Below are 16,469 nucleotides of genomic sequence, written 5' to 3' on the forward strand. Positions count from 1 at the left end.
TTTAAATCGTCAACCTTGCATTCCTCGCCACTTTCATGCAGCTAGAAAGTTTATAGTTAGTCAGAATGGATGTCTAATTTCATTTGACACAAAGTTCATCTACCTTTAAGTGAAAACAATACAACAGAATAGACTGTACTCTCACAAACTCTTGTGGGTAAAATTAGTCCAAAAATTAAAGCAGTAATAGCAAGGATGGACTCCATCTGAGGGCCTTTGTCATCCAATTGTCAACGTACCATGATTCACACTTACTCTAATCTCACATAACTACTATTTATTTAGTATGCCAATTGAAATGCAGTGACTGATACCTCTGCCCAGTGGAGTCGCTAGGGATTCTGGGCCCATTGCACAGAATTTACTGTGGAACCTCAAAGTCATGTTTAGTGGAGGGCCCCTCTCAGCCTCTGGGTCCTATGTACCCCATCCTTCTTTTCACCGGCAGCTACGCCCTGCCTCTGCCCTATGAGCAACATACATATGGAAAGAGAATCTTTACTGACCTCTAGTGGCCGTGATGTGAAAGCAAACCATTGCTCAATTTATATAGTTTTGTTCTTCACAGATGTTTTTTACAACACATATTTCTATACTGATTCAACAATACACTAAGGCATGAGGTTATTATCCCCAGTCATTCCCTTCTGCTGAATAAATAGAAATTCTATTCATTTTTCTTCTTTATGGCTGTGCTTTGGCCAATACGACTGTTTGAAACCATAAACAGAGCAGCAAGAAGGCTCATTTCCAAACAAGGACATATTCAAGCTATTACATGATTTTATGGCCAACATCCCACCACACACTACTGTCAAACCAGATCATTAAACAAAGAGGGAACAATCTACAGGCAACCGAGTCCCCGATGTTGTCTTTGGATGGAGCTGGTTTTATTGCTCTTTGGCTCTCTTGCAGTATAAATATGTACAAGCTACACAATGCGATGATGACCTGAATCAACCTAGTTTAAGAACAATGGCTAGTAAAAATATCTACAATAGAAGAGTACAGACAAAGTTTTTGGACGTTAAGGCTGAGTCCTGAGTCTGGGGAATGCATGCAATGTTATAAATAACCGCTGCTCAACGCCAAGCAGAACATTCTTGTATGGACTGAATAAAAAAGGGGGGTAAAAACAGCTGGATGCAAATAAATAGTTCCCTTTTAAACATTGGGTTATTTTATTTTTTTTGCATTTGAAATGTTACAGTATGAGATACAAAAGTAATGATATTTAAATGAATAGTTCACCCCACACATCTTCAGGCTATCCAAGATGTTGATGAGTTTGTTCCTTCATCATAACAGACGTGGAGAAATGTAGCATTACATCACTTGCTCACCAATGGATCCTCTGCAGCAAATGGGTGCCGGGAGTCCAAACTGCTGATAAAAACATCACAATAATCCACAAGTAATCCACACCACTCCAGTCCAGTCCATAAATTAACATCTTCAGAAGTGAAAAGCTCTGCGTTCGAAATAAAAACCATCATTAAAACATTTTTAATGTCAAAATGTTGCTTCCAGCTAAAATGAGTCCTTTAGCCATAATACTGCTTTCTTCAGTGAAAAATCTTGTCTGAATCAGGAGAGAACTATGAACAGATCAAGCTAGTTTACAAGCAAAAATTCTAGAACAGTTCTAAACTTATATGTGGATATTGTTGTGAGAGGACAACAGGGGGTGGACTTTTTCCTGAAGGTAACATTAGTATAGATTAGGGACTGGTATTTTGGCAAGAAGCAGCAGTTTAAAAACTTCTTAATAATGGATTTGTTTCTTATACAGCTTTTTGCTTCACAAGCTGTTTGGGCTCTCATTCTGACGGCACCCATTCACTGCAAAGGACCCATTGCTGAGCAAGTGACATAACACAAAATTTCTCACAAAAACTACTTTTTAAATTATACTGTTATGCTAATAACATAATGTGTATAATTTTTGAAAAATATTTATTAAATTGGAGGGGGAAAAAAAAGCGTTTTTATTGGTGGTCTCAGGCCTTTGGACCTCAGTGTATGTGACATGTTCACACAGTTTAAGAGATCATTTGGTTGTTTGTGAATCATTATTTATTTGTACATTTACAACAATCATGTTTCATCCAGGAATCAAGAATAAACTGTACAAAAAACAAACAATAGGCACAATCTGCATGGCAGTACAACATTTTCCCCCCCATAATATAATACAGCTTTTCTCTTTTTCTAAATATATCTATATCTATATATAAATCTTCTCTGGCTATGCAGTAGAACACACCTGCTGTCTTATCAAATTCAGATACTTTAAGGCAACAATTGTTCAAACTTCACAGTTTCTCAGTTGTCAATATGTTTATGTTTGTCTTCACATATTCATATATATGTAGCATCGCTGCATAGGCCGAGGCATATAGTAAACTGAGACTCCACACGTCACAATTCATTAGTGTCCTTATGTACAGATCATCTGTGGCATCTACTGGCAAATGCCTTGAAGAAAAGTGCGGTGTGTCAGTTGTTTGCTATTTTCTTCTTTTCAATTAAGAAAACACGAGTTAACATCTTCATTTCACACTCTATTAACCAAGATACAAACAACAAAGGGAAAAGCATTAAGACAGAAAGCTTTCAAATAAAGAAAACATTAGGCAGCCATAAGCTGAAAAGCCATTAAATAAAGCAAAATCACACCGTATGCTAACTTTTAACATCAGGAGGAACTAAAATCTTAAGCAGTACCTATAAAATCACAACTAAATCTATAATTACAATTTACAATTTAGAAAAATATGGCATTGTGGACATTAAATGAACTGAAGGCCTAATTTATTTAAATGATTGTCCCCTATTTATTCTCTAAAATTTGGTTTTAGATGCTTTGGATAGATTGTTACCTCCAGAAAATGTTTATTCAGTCACTTTAGCATAATATCTAAACCAGACTTGACTGTGCATTTAAAAATGCTTATTATTAGCATTTAAGTTTTTTTATGATGTGGATACTCACAAAATCTACATTAATTTTAGATAAATTTGAGGCATCAGAGATCTGTATCATGGAAAAAGCAATAAAATCAATGTCAATACTGTGAGGGAGTTCAGAAAAATATGTTGTGCAATTACTGAGTGCAAAAACATTGTAGCAACAAACTTGCATATGTGCTGTAATCCATGATGAACATTTTTGAATTTGTCAAATATGTACATGATACTGTTTATTTAAAAGCAAACCTACAGTTAGGCCTAAAAGTCTTTTTAAGGACTGAGTGTATTGAATTGCATTGCATTTTTTCAAAAGAGAAAATTAAGTTGTTTACAGTACCGATTCTTTCTGGAATTTATGGGGGTTGGAATAAAACATTAACTGACCAGATGATCTATAACTGACAAAATTATAGAGGACCACATGGACTGCCTAATAAGTGAAAACACATTTGCAATTAATACATTCAACCACTAGGGGTGCTAGAGCTGCAAACGAGTGTGCATTTCTCCATAACTCCGTGCTGAGATCAACTGCATCACATCTCTAAACAAGTTTCATATATAAAGTCTGTGCTTCCAAGTGTCCTGTCTCTTCAGAAAGCTCACAAGGTAAGTAAATCATCCTTAGAATACTGAACAGAGGTATACTGGTTAAAAATATTCACATCACAGTCTGTGAAGAACACACACTCCGTTCCTTTCCTGACATCACAAACATGTGCTCTCACACATCAGAGGAAGCAATGGTGTCACTTCAGTCCATAAGGAGAGCAGTACGAAGGCCAAAGGGGCTCCTTAGAAAACAAAATCACTGTCAGAAAGATAAAAAGAAAGGTCAGTGCATGTCACATTCCTCTCTTGTGTATTCCATTAGCAGGGGTAAGGAATAAACCAAAATGGGTTAAGATAAGAAGGTATAGAAAGGTAGTAATCAATGAAAGCAAATAGAAGGTACTGTATCACCCACAATTCTGGTATAATCAGAGGCAAAGGTCACTCCTTTACTGGTTCTTTCCTGTGACCCGCTGCTGCTGCCGCTCACTGAGTTCTTACGCATGATACCTGAAAGTGTGTTTGTGGAAATTACATTAACACTTAAATATGAGTTACTGCCATTTAAGCAGTAATCTATAACCGATGAATGGCCGATACTATAAATCTATATTACTTTGTTATAAAAAAGCTACATTACAAAGTATCATTAATAAGAGTCATACATTTTTTTTTTTTTTTAAATGAATGCACACAGCAACTCACTCCAAGGGCCATAATATATACTGCTATCCCTTTAAGTGAGTGCTAGATGATGAACTAAATCTTAAAATATGTGGAAATATTAAAAAATAAAATGTTGGCCAATAAAAAGTTTGTAAAAATATAACTTAGAATCACATAACTAATATGGCGCCAATATGTTGAGTATTCCAAATGCTAAAAAAAGTTTTTCTCTTGTAAATTATATTCAAAAGAAACCTTAAATGCAACTGATATCCTTGAGACCTCTTACTTTTCAACCTCATCAATATCTTGACTTCATGTTCATTTCGACATGTATCACCCAGTTTTCATGATCCAGTCAATTCCAAATGGATACAATTAAGTCCCTACCTAGATGTACAGTATTGAATTTTTTGTTTATTTTGTTTTATCCCTTTTCCATGAGGCGCCACGTAGGATAGGAAACTTCGCTTATCAATACATACATAAAACACGTGCATATTCACCTATAAATAACTCACATATATGTGTATACTATTGGATGTTCAAAATACATATATGAAATACATGTGCACACTAATATGAAATCCATAACAACACATATTATGTGTTTATCACAGGCTGCTACAGCACAGGAACATGGAGCAAGGAACGAGGAGACCAGGAGTTCAGATCCAAGGAGTTTTATCGACAAATAGTAGGGAATCACACATGGGGGATGACATAAACAATACCGGACACCGAACTAGAAACTGAGAACACTATTTAAAGACATGACTAAATAAGGGAAGGACGAGGAACATCTGGGACTAATGAACACAAACTGGGAACACCTGGAATCAAAACATGAGGAGCAAAACACAGACAAAACATGGGACAGAGTCTGACAGTGTTATGTGTAATGAATGCATATACACTTGTGAATAACTTGCGTATACATATAAAGTTGATGCATGAATACACCTATAGACACTCGCTTATACGTATAAAGTCGATCCGTGCATATACACCTACAACTACACACGCACATACACATAAACTCACTGCATGCAGACACACCTATACATACTCGCACAAACATACAAAAAATTCACAAACTAATACAATTCTGATAAGAAAGATGCATGCTTTAGTTGTGTATATACATATATGCAAGTGATTTCATATGCGGATGTGCGTGAACTTTTCAGCTTTAATATGTGTTGGTATGGATATCATATTAGTGTGTACGTGTATTTCATATATGTATTTTGAACATCCAATAGTATGAGTATCCAATAGTATATGTGAGTACTTTGTAGGTGTATATGCACGTGTTTTATGTATGCATTGATAAGTGAGGTTTGCTTTAAATCCTATGTGGCGCCACATACTTTTCAGTACAAAATAGGTTGTGAACACATTTCCAAGTTGAAATATTCAGTAAAATATTTGTAACTTCTCCTATGGTACCTGTAGGGGGCAGTATGTCCAGTCTCTGCAGGCTATTTCGGCGAGAGCTTGAGTACCCTCCACTTTTAGACAGACGACGTTGGCGGCTAGACAACATGGCCGCTGGAGACACGATTCCTGGAGGGGGCACTTTACCCATCCGTTTGTAGAGTTCCTCGATCTCTTGCTTTTGAGAGGCCTGGAGAGCCTGGACCTCTGCCACATGTCTGAGAAAGAGAGAGAAGGAAAGGAATTCAACAACAAGGGAGCGGGTTTAAAGCTTCAAGTGACACTTAATCACAAAAGAATGTGAACACACTTAGGTAATACACAGTTTATTTATAAGTTACTGATAACCTGTTAGATCTCATTCAGCAATATAACATAGTGACGTGACATACAGCCAAGTATGGTGACCCATACTCAGAATTCATGCTCTGCATTTAACCCATCCAAAGTGCACACACACAGCAGTGAACACACACAAACCGTGAACACACCATTTATGCTGCAGTACCCGGGGAGCAGTTGGGGGTTTGGTGCTTTGCTCAAGGGCACCTCAGTCGTGGTATTGCCGGCCCAAGACTCGAACCCACAACCTTAGGGTTAGAAGTCAAACTCTCTGACCACTAGGCCACGACTTCCCCACAGGATCAGAAAGCAGTAATAGTAATGACTATCCCCATAGGATGTAATCTGTTAAAGTGCTTTTCTGATTTTCTGTATTTTGACATTAGATCTTTCCACACCTGAAAACTTTGACAGCACTGGACATGTTCGGACATTGGGATTAAATCTATAATGGACACTGATGGTTTGGGTCTAAACTATAAGAGTTACATTAGCTGCTTCACAAGGTAGACTTTATGCTTAGGCTCACTGCTAGAATATGATGAAGCACTTTATAAAACAAACAGGAATTTGCAGGAGTGTACCTCAAGCAACCCACAAAACAAAGTACAGGCTCACCTCTCTCTGAGTTCCTGTAGCTCCTCATACATTCCCTCGTCTTCACTCTCTGTCTCGTCGCTGCTAGCAAACGACGTGCTGCGTGTGTAGCTAATCCAGGGCTGATTGAGATTGAACTGAGGACTTCCTGCTGAACTTTCCAGCAAACTTACACTTATCCTCCTCCGCCTCCTTTCTGTCTCCTCCTCCCCTTCTTCACCTCCTCGTCCCTCGTCTGGTTCTACAACTTTTCTTTCCAGTGTTTTATGTCCTCCAGTCCACAAGGGGGTACTGTCTGAGCTGCACAAAGCCTCACTTGGTGGTTGGATAAGTGGTGGGGATTCATTCAGAGAGCTGTTACTGCTTTCTGATTCCGCCTGTACATCTGTGCTGCTGTCTGACTGGCTGTTGTGTGTGGGGGGCATGGCATGGGGAACTGTTGAATGGCATGTTTGGGTCGGTATGGATGTGGGCGTAGCTGTAGGGGTGGGAGTTGTTTTTATGATTGTGTGTGTGTGTATGAGAGAGAGAGAGTGTTCCTTGCTTGGACTGACTTGGAACCGTCCCACTGTGACAATAGACTTTTTCTCTGTGGACAAGAGAACATGGTACATGGTAAAACAGCAAAACAATACTTTTTACATTTCCTAAACAAAATGTGAGTAGTAAAGTGGTAAAAAAAGAAAAACCAAATGTATCAAAACTAACTGAACAATGTGCTTAGTATGCAATGAGCTTTTACAGTCAATAGATGGCAGCTGTGTATTTTCATTTTAGCCCTTGGATACACAATTACAGGACTTGAGTTTGACTTGGACACTACATATACATTTTTATGGTCAAAGTACACTATCATTCGAAGTTATGGATTATTTGTAAAATATACTGTATTTTTTCAAATAACTCTTATGCTTATCAAGGCTGAATTTATTTGATCAAAAATACAATAAAAACAGTAATATTGTGGAATATTATTACATCTTTAAATAACTGTTAACAATTTATGTCATAATATGTCATTTATTATTGTGATGGCAAAGCTGAATTTTCAGCAATCATTACCCCAGACTTCAGAGTCACATGATCCTTCAGAAATCATTGTAAAGTATTGATTTGGTATTCAATAGCATTTTTATTCGTTGAAAAGCTGTGATACATTTTTTTTCAGGTTTCTTTGGTAAATAGAGAGCTTGAAAGCACACAAAACTGTGTTCATATGTGTGTGTGTGTGTGTGTGTGTGTGTGTGTGTGTGTGTGTGTGTGTGTGTGTGTGTGTGTGTGTGTGTGCATGTGTAATAATGAACGTGTATGTGCATGTAAATATTTTCATTCTTGCCTGGTTGTGTGACCTTCATGTACTTCTGTGTCTTTGTGTACAAGGAATATAGGGTGTGTACTATTTATGGGTGTGTGTCTACGTGTGTGACAGATGGAAAGAGTGCAACTCGCCTTCAGATATAGGTGAGAGTCTAGATTTGGCTGCGATGGTATTCATTTCAGACACTGCCAGAGACATGGATAGAGTAGGGGAGGACCTTGGGACAGGTGAGGACACCTAAATCAAGTTGAAAAACATTAATAAAAGCATCAACCCCAGACGTCCTTCTATAAGTGCTTTGAGACATGTAATAACAGACAACACCCACAATACTGTACATGTTCAGAACAGGTTTGTCTAAGTATGCTCACAAAGACGTCTGAGAACAATGCTCCACTTAATAGTATACCCTCATATTTATGTTGACAAAAACACTTAAAAGACGTTCTTATGGTGATACATGTCTTTGTTTGAAAGGTACACATTTAGATTAGAAGAACAGGTTTGGCTTTAGAAGTCTTTAAAGTGACAGACCCACAAAAAAAATGAAACATTTGTCATTGTTTAATCACTAATGTCATTCCTTGAAAGACTTACTTTCTTGAGTGTAACACAAATGGAGAAATTGTTAGGGATGCACGATAAATATCCGCACGATATTAAAGCGCTTCTCGTCAGTAAAGCCAGTTCTGTAATCAGCGGTAAATCTCTACCCGTGCATGCTTTCACGTGGAGCAGCATTTACTACACAGAGCCGTTGTTCACTGACAAGCTGTGCAAAACCAAGATCATATTTTGCATTTGTTTTGTGCAGCTTGTCAGTGAGCAACGGCTCTGTGTATTAACATGCACGTATAGAGATTTACCACTGATTACAGAACCAGCTTTACTGATGAAATGCACATTAATATCTTGGCGATATTTATCGTGTATCCCTAGAAATCATTTAAAATATTAAAAAAACAACCCAAACATATGGCTTTATTCCAAGTGTAATGCAATAAATACCAATGACACACCTCATAATAAGTCTTGTAACTGAACATGAGATGCTAAGTTTGAATATTCGTTAGCAGCTAGAAGATTCTGTAATATTTCTCCTGTTATGTTTCATGGAAGAAGGAAAAAAATTCTACGGGTTTGCTATGTTTGATATGAGTGTAAATAAGAATTTCCCCAGAATTTCTATTTTTTGGCTGAACTACCCCTTTAGGTTAAAGTTGTTTTGTGTGTGTTGTAATTTCAAACACTCACAGTGTTTTGTGGGCTCGAGGATGTGGAGGATGCTGGTGAGCTTGTGCTGGATGGGGTGCGGGAGCTTGATGCTGAACTGTCTGCCCGCTCTCTGAGCTGCCCATTGGGGTTAGACTGGCTCTCTGCCAGTGGGTTACTTCTAGACCCTGGAGAAGAGCTTCGGTTTGTTGGATTTGGGTTTATGGGCTGTGTAATATCAGAGGCTGTGCCTGTTCTTGGCTCCCTAAGAGGGACTACTGGTGGAGATGCTGTTTGGCCCCCTTCGTGAGGTTCAGGAACTGGTGCCGGAACCTGCGTATGAGCATCAGGATATTGGTACATATCCATATACTGGCCACTCTGTGCCGCCTGGTAGTATGGAGCTTCAGCGTTGCTCATACTCGCATGCTGAGCTGGATACATAGGGCCATACCCTGGTTGAGGGGACATTTGTGGATGGAAACCTTGAGGGATGGATCCAGGGGGTATAAAGGACTGTGCAAAGTTCATAGCCATAGAAAGAACACTGGCCAGCGAAATAAGGGGCTGCTGGGAAGGCGGTGGCCACATGCCTGCAGCTTGCGGACCAGGTGGAGGAGCAACTGAAGGCGGCAGATTGTTGGTTTCAGCTTGAGTTGGCATCTCGACGGACTGCTGAACCGGTGAAACAACAGAAGAGGATGAAGAGGAGGAGAAGAAGTTTGGGTTGCTGGGGACACGGGTGAGTGGACTTGGGTTGAGGGGACTCTTGAGGGAGGAGTGATCAATTTGGTAGGGGTAGGTGAAGTGGGTGTTATGAGCATAAGGTGGTTTGGGGAGCTGAGGGGGCATCTGATTTGGCAGGAGATGTGGCAAGACATCAGGGTGGGAGTACTGTGGGTAGTTGGGTGTAAAGGACTGGTAGGTCTGAGAGGAACCTGAAGAAAATGGAAATCGGAAGAAAGAGACAAACACTGGGTTAAGCTCAATACACAAACACATAGCAATCTTGGTTGCCAAGTTGTAGTAGTATTCATCGCTAGTCGGCGTTCTTGCTAAACTCTTCTCAACTTAGTCATGTCGTCAACAGTCATTGTGGCCACTGATGCTATTATAAGAAGTGGTGTGGCATTGTTGTTAAAACTTAGGAGCAAAAAGCAGTCGTAGGTTTGAGCCCAACAAAGAAAAAGCCATGATCTGTCAGTATTTATGCTCTAAATTCCAGGTTGTTCCACAGGGATTGTCTCGAGTAAACATGCTGCAAGTTACTGTGAATAAAATCATTCGCCATGTGCTTATTTGCTTAAATCAGCAACTCTTGTGGTAAACTTTTGGAAAACGGTTGCTTTGTCACTGTCTATGTGATCATTTTCAATGTTCAACTAAGAATTAATTTATTAAAATAGGACTCTTTGACATATTTTGACCTGTCAATACCATGCTTGACTTCTGAAAAGGCTCCATAAACATCATTGTGGCATAAAAATAAAGCCACACATGTGAACTGGGATGTGACCTCACTTCAGAGGAGCTAACCACATTGGAGCATTTATCAAACCCCATGTGTCAGTCCTCTTCTTCCTGTGCAGAGACATTAGCACAATGATTTGTCACCATATGTGTCTTTCAAAAAAAGAAAAACTGGTAATCTTGAAAAAGAGCTTTTATACTTTGCACAGGCTGTGTAATATGTGTATTTTGTTCTCTCAGGTAATGAAATCTACTTGTTCATTTTGAAGCAGCGGGTGTCAAAAGCAAATCCTGAGATACGTCAACAATGACACTGGTGTCAAAGCCTGGTCTCCATGGGGATAGGTGTTCAGAAAGCCAACTGAAGAGTGGGATACATGAGATATCGAGATAAATAGGCATGGAAAAGTACTCTGAGTAACAATGACACAAGTGAAAGATTAAAGAGCGAGACAGAGAGCATGTTCATTATGACACCCATCGTACACTGAACGTCCCCAAGAGGTCCGGACTGTACTGATTGTCTGTGTGACAGAACATAGCGCTCATTACCTGGAGAGACCAAAGATGATTGGTTCTGATAGTGGTGATATAATCTGAATTTTGCTTCATGTTACAAATCTAAACATACGTAAATCTGATTACTTAATACAGCAATTGACAGACTAATGTATTTTCAGACACCTGAGGTTGTGCAAAAGCAGGAAACACTAAAAAAAATAGACTATACAGTTGTTTATCAAAACAGTATTTTGGAATACAAGCTTTTATTGAATAGCATGAAACAATGGAGCAATAATGACCTATTTTGTGAAGAAAAAAGACATCTGCTGGGCTTGATTCAAGTTGCATGATCTAACAAGTTTATAGCTATGCTTTAAGTTTCATGTAGATTAATTACCATTTGGATGTAAATGTTGAGTCTCATCCTCATGTAAATTAGATTTCAGCATCAAGTTTTTAGTAAGTACCACTGGTAACCATTTTATGACTTTATGGCCATTATCAATAAAAATTCTCATTGTGGTTTAATTTAGGGTAGAGCTGCTTAGGAATAATATGTATTGTAAAATGCACAGCGCACAAATTCAAGGAAAGAGAAAGTGATTTATTGTTGTACCTGTAGTGTGGAAGGACTGTGACCGCAGGGGCCGGACGGGTGGAACGGCATCGGGATCAACATAAAAGTCGGCGCTCAGTGTAGGTGAGGAACCCCGGGTCACTGGCCCTATACTGGGAGCAGCATAATCTGAAGGACATATAACAATAAAGTTATATCATGATGTGCACTTTTATAATTTTTATATGCTCTTTGCATTTTTAGATTTTAATTAATACATTATTTAGTGCCTTTATTATGATTTTGTATATGATGAGTGCATGTGGTCAGCAATCTGCATGTGTTTTTTTTTTTTGTTTTTTTTTTTTTTTGTTGCATGGAGGAGGGGGGGAGTGTGTGCGAGCGAGGCCCTGTGTGTGGAGATTGGGCTGTGGAGAAAAACAGAGCACACGTTGGCATTAACGTCACCATCTAGAAAAGAGACCAAGTAAGGACCACGTGTGAAAAAAGATAAGAAGATTGTTACACAAGCACAAGTGTACAATCACACTGTTGCAGAGGCCTTTCTAATTAATGACTGTTCAATATTGATGACTAACTACTCTTATTTCAATCATTGTAAGGAACACACTGTGTCTTTGTTCGTTAATTGTCTCTTACATCTGATGACATCAGAAGATTGGATTTCTGAACCACAACATATAAAATCCCAAAGTAAACAACTGAATTCCAAACCCTCGCCAGACACACACATAAAAGTTCTTATATAAGCAATATATAAACATATTCAAAACATTTTTGCCACAAACGTTTTGTCACCATTTGGACAATTTCATACTTTTTGCCTTCATATGATCAATTAAATTGAAAATAGTTTTTAAATAAATTTTTATAAAATGCTAAAATAGAGTAGATATATAGACGTATTTATAATAATTCTCTCTCTCTCTCTCTCTCTATATATATATATACATATCATGTAAATATTATAATAAATATATAATAATCTAAAATTCTTTTAAATGATAAAAACAGTGGATACAAACCTGTGAGGCAGACAGTGAGCCGACTCCGCTCAGATAAGGCAGACGAGCGGTGTCTCTGGGGCCCAGTGGCTCCAAAGGCTCTCTCTTCATCAGGGCCTCCGCTCGACGGATGATGTCCCTCATGCGGTGGATGAATCCCTCTCTCTCCCCAGGTAGGATAAACTCATTATGTACCTAAAAGGGGTGCAAAGAGACAGATAAGTTAATTAGGTTGATATAATTTTGAGTCATCTTGCGTGCTCTTTTGAGCAGAGTTTCTTAATGAGTTCAAAGGTCTCCTTCAAAGCTACTGGAATTCAATATTGATGCAGAGAACAAAGACATGTACTCATTATGTAGCGAAGGGAAACACTACTGTCTATATTTAAGACTCCTAAATCCAGTCTCAAGGCCACTGGATGATCAAAACAACTTTTAGTCACAGCTAACACAAAGAAGCCAAAGAAAGCAGCTAACAAAAGTTATTTTCAGTATCTCTACTAAAAACACACTCACCTCAGATTCAGATTTTTTTGGTGCCTCATATTAATACTGAACTTAACTTTCTATAGCATCTTAAAAACATTCTGCCAATTGTGCAACTGAAAAACACAAATCCATATTACCGCAGAAAAACACTATAGCAGCCAGGGATACAAAAATTACACATTCCAGTGATTTTTAGCACTAATTGAGAATGTGATGAGCACAAACCAGTTCTTTCTTCTGTAGGCTAAAAATATTGTGTAAAATATATGTGAAGTGTCAATGTGGACATATGAGATGTTTTTTTACTGTTGTTTTTGGATGTTATAGTGTAAAACGTTTTAGATGAACATATGAGAGAAATTGTGCATAGGTTTTCCACTGTAGGTTTGAGGTTGCAGAGTTTGTGCAAACACAGAAGCTGAACCATCAACACTTCTCACGGTATAATGCCATTCTCACAAGGAGTGCTGCCTTATCTCTGTCCATGTGTCCTCTTTGACCTTCATAACTTTCAGTTTACAGATTATTAGAGGAGTGCGTGGAGACTAGGAGCGATTGTAAGTGATTGTTTTACATTTTCCAATAAAAAAGACACTATGTAGAAATTGTATCTATTGATAGAAAATCTGTGAATCCAGTTCTGTGAAATTATATCACCATGTGTTTATATATATCCTCTCGGAACAGATATAGAGGAAGGATATATAATTTTTTTTTTTTTTATTTTTTATTATTTTTTTTGAGCGTGTTGCTTGCTTACCATCACTGCAGCAATGTCTTCTGGGTTGTCTCCATCCAAATCGAATTTAAATGTCACCATCTTGCTGTTATGGGTCTGTAGTTGACACTCTACAACCCGATCCACTTTATCTGACAGCTGCATGAAGAAAGACACAGGTAGGGAATGTTTCGTGAGCATTTATCTGCGAGTATATCACAAAAAGGCAATTCATTTTTAAAGCAGTTATCCATTTTTTGAGTTTAGACATGCTTTCCGACTCTAATAGACAGATGAGTCACCCCAGTGATGCGTAGCCGTGAGCGAGCCCTCTTCCTGAGTAGCTTGGTTCCTGTGCGTTTGTTCTGACCTTTCCCGCCTCTCTCCGAAAGACCCTCGTTTCCATCACTCAAACCAGAGGTGACATCAGAAGCATAGCTGTTCCGAGAGGAAGGATATAAAACACATGGTGACATTCCGACTTCCTGAATTTCACAGAACTGGACTTCACAGAAAGTTTCTTTGATCAATTTACCACTAGCACATAAAGGCCAAGTAATTTACCACAAATCTTCTAAATCAGGTTGAGCTAATTGAGTAAGAAGCAACAGCGTCCTTGTGTACCCATTTGACCATATGCTACCTTTGCTTTGCCTTCATCTGGCTTTCTACAGAAATGGCCTTCAAGGTAAATTGCTCCCCTGAGCTAAATCATTACCATTAATGCACTTACCACTAGGCTATGTGCTGTGTATGTGTGTGTCTATATATGAGTCACACAGAAAAAGCACTGCTCTCCACTGGAGCACTATGGGCACTGTGGGTAAACGTGGCATGATGTTGGTCAGTTGGTGAGTAAGATTACAGCTCTCAAAGCTGGGATCAGGTCCACATTTTCTTGACGTCAAAACAAAAGCCAAATCCACACATACAGTGGGGGAGGTTTTATTTTAATGGCAGTCTTGTATAGGACTGAATTTGCGTTCATAGGTTAAGACCAGGCTGATGACATTGCAGGGCATTTAAAGTGAACATTTTTAGACAGGTGTCCCATGTTTAGTGTATAGGGAGCAGTCAACACTGTGTATGTAATTTGTTTTTTTTATATGTTTTAATGTGGACATGTTAGTATAAAAAGATTGGCTGTTGATGGCTGGGCCCTCTCTGTGGTTTGGGACACAGCAATGCTCTGTGGGAGGCATAGGAAAACAATTAGCAATGTAAATTGTGACAAAATAACATTTTATTTTATCATATAAAACGGTAAGGGCATTTTAGGGGCTGCCTGTCTGTTATAATTTTTGTAGTATCAGTCAAAAGGAGTCTGAAATCTTGCATTTCCGTAGTTACATGCACTACCATTCACTTACGCTCACCAAACTTGCATTTGTTTGATCAGAAATACAGTAAAAACAGTAATATTGTGAAATATTATTACAATTTAAAATGACTGTTTTCTATATTCATATATTTTAAGTTGCAATTTGTTCCTGTGATGGCAAAGATACATTTTTAGCATCATTACTCCAGTCTTTAGTGTCACGATACTTCAGAAATCATTCTAATATACTGATTTGCTACTTAAGTAGTGTTTCTTATTATTATAATCAATGTTATAAACAGTTGTGCTGCTTAATATTTTTGTAACATTATAAATGCTTTTACTGTCGCTTTTGGGTCAAGCTTTTAATTGTTAGTGTTGGTTGGATAATACATCCTACAGTCATTAGTGTTCATCATTTTAAGCATCTCATGCCCACTGGTAACCTACCGATGGGAAACGGAGTGCTGGGATCTCTGCAGCTGGAGTGGGTGGAGCTTCAATGGGTGAGGTTTCCACATGAGGAGCTCCACTGGTTTGTTGTGAAGCTGTGGAGGCTTGGTTTGCCACAGGAACTCGAGCTTCTGAAGGATCCTGAAGCCCAGAGGAGCTGAGATATCCATCCGTCTCACAGTCAGCTGCCATGGTAACCATAATTCAACCAAACAAGAGGAACAAAGAGGAACGTAGTTTGTTAGTGTGCAGCTTACCAATAATGCTAAAGTGCATAGGGATGTCATGCATGCCCTAGCAAGGCATACAGGGTTAGTTGCATAAACATAATCACTATGTTAAGACCAGTTTGACCAGCTAACAGTTAGGTAAGGGGTAATCAGTCTTACCAATCTTCAGTAACTTTTTGTAACTGACTTTAAAAAGTTATGACCAGTCTTAGAAATTAGATGAATAACTTTTTTTAAACTAGTCTAAGCAGTTTATGCAACTGCCCACAAGATAAATAATGACGTTCAAACTAAACAACATATACTACTCTTCAAAAGTTTCATGTCAGTAAGACTGGCAGAAGGAAGTCTCTTATGCTCACCAAAACTGCATTTATTTGATAAAAAAAAAACATACTGTAAAAACTGCAATATTGTTTCCCCCAGGATTTTTTGATGATGTTCAAAATTTATTTGAAATATAAATCTTTTATAATATATATTTCTTTACTGTCACTTTTGATCAATTTAATGCATCCTTGCTAAATTTAAAGTATTAATTTTTTAAAGGAAAATCTTACTGATCCCAAATATTTGAATGGTAGTGTTTTTATGTAAATC

General features: G+C 38.2%; 1 protein-coding gene across 1 annotated transcript in view; it reads right to left on the bottom strand.

The window, feature by feature from the left end:
* Window positions 1-2,984: 2,984 nt before the first annotated feature.
* LOC109105485 (serine/threonine-protein kinase WNK4-like) overlaps window positions 2,985-16,469 on the bottom strand; it is a 51,168-nt gene continuing 37,683 nt past the window's right edge. Inside the window, exons 8-19 of the mRNA XM_042720767.1 lie at window positions 15,637-15,824; window positions 14,997-15,054; window positions 14,168-14,319; window positions 13,908-14,024; window positions 12,680-12,853; window positions 12,010-12,061; window positions 11,694-11,822; window positions 9,146-10,041; window positions 8,023-8,128; window positions 6,595-7,162; window positions 5,647-5,852; window positions 2,985-4,038 (exon numbers count right to left, since the gene is read on the bottom strand). Coding sequence (XP_042576701.1) covers window positions 3,908-4,038; window positions 5,647-5,852; window positions 6,595-7,162; window positions 8,023-8,128; window positions 9,146-10,041; window positions 11,694-11,822; window positions 12,010-12,061; window positions 12,680-12,853; window positions 13,908-14,024; window positions 14,168-14,319; window positions 14,997-15,054; window positions 15,637-15,824 — 2,777 coding nt within the window. The 3' untranslated portion in view covers window positions 2,985-3,907. The remainder of the gene's footprint in view (window positions 4,039-5,646; window positions 5,853-6,594; window positions 7,163-8,022; window positions 8,129-9,145; window positions 10,042-11,693; window positions 11,823-12,009; window positions 12,062-12,679; window positions 12,854-13,907; window positions 14,025-14,167; window positions 14,320-14,996; window positions 15,055-15,636; window positions 15,825-16,469) is intronic.

This window comes from Cyprinus carpio, chromosome B3 (assembly GCF_018340385.1).
Source record: "Cyprinus carpio isolate SPL01 chromosome B3, ASM1834038v1, whole genome shotgun sequence".
Taxonomy (NCBI): domain Eukaryota; kingdom Metazoa; phylum Chordata; class Actinopteri; order Cypriniformes; family Cyprinidae; genus Cyprinus; species Cyprinus carpio.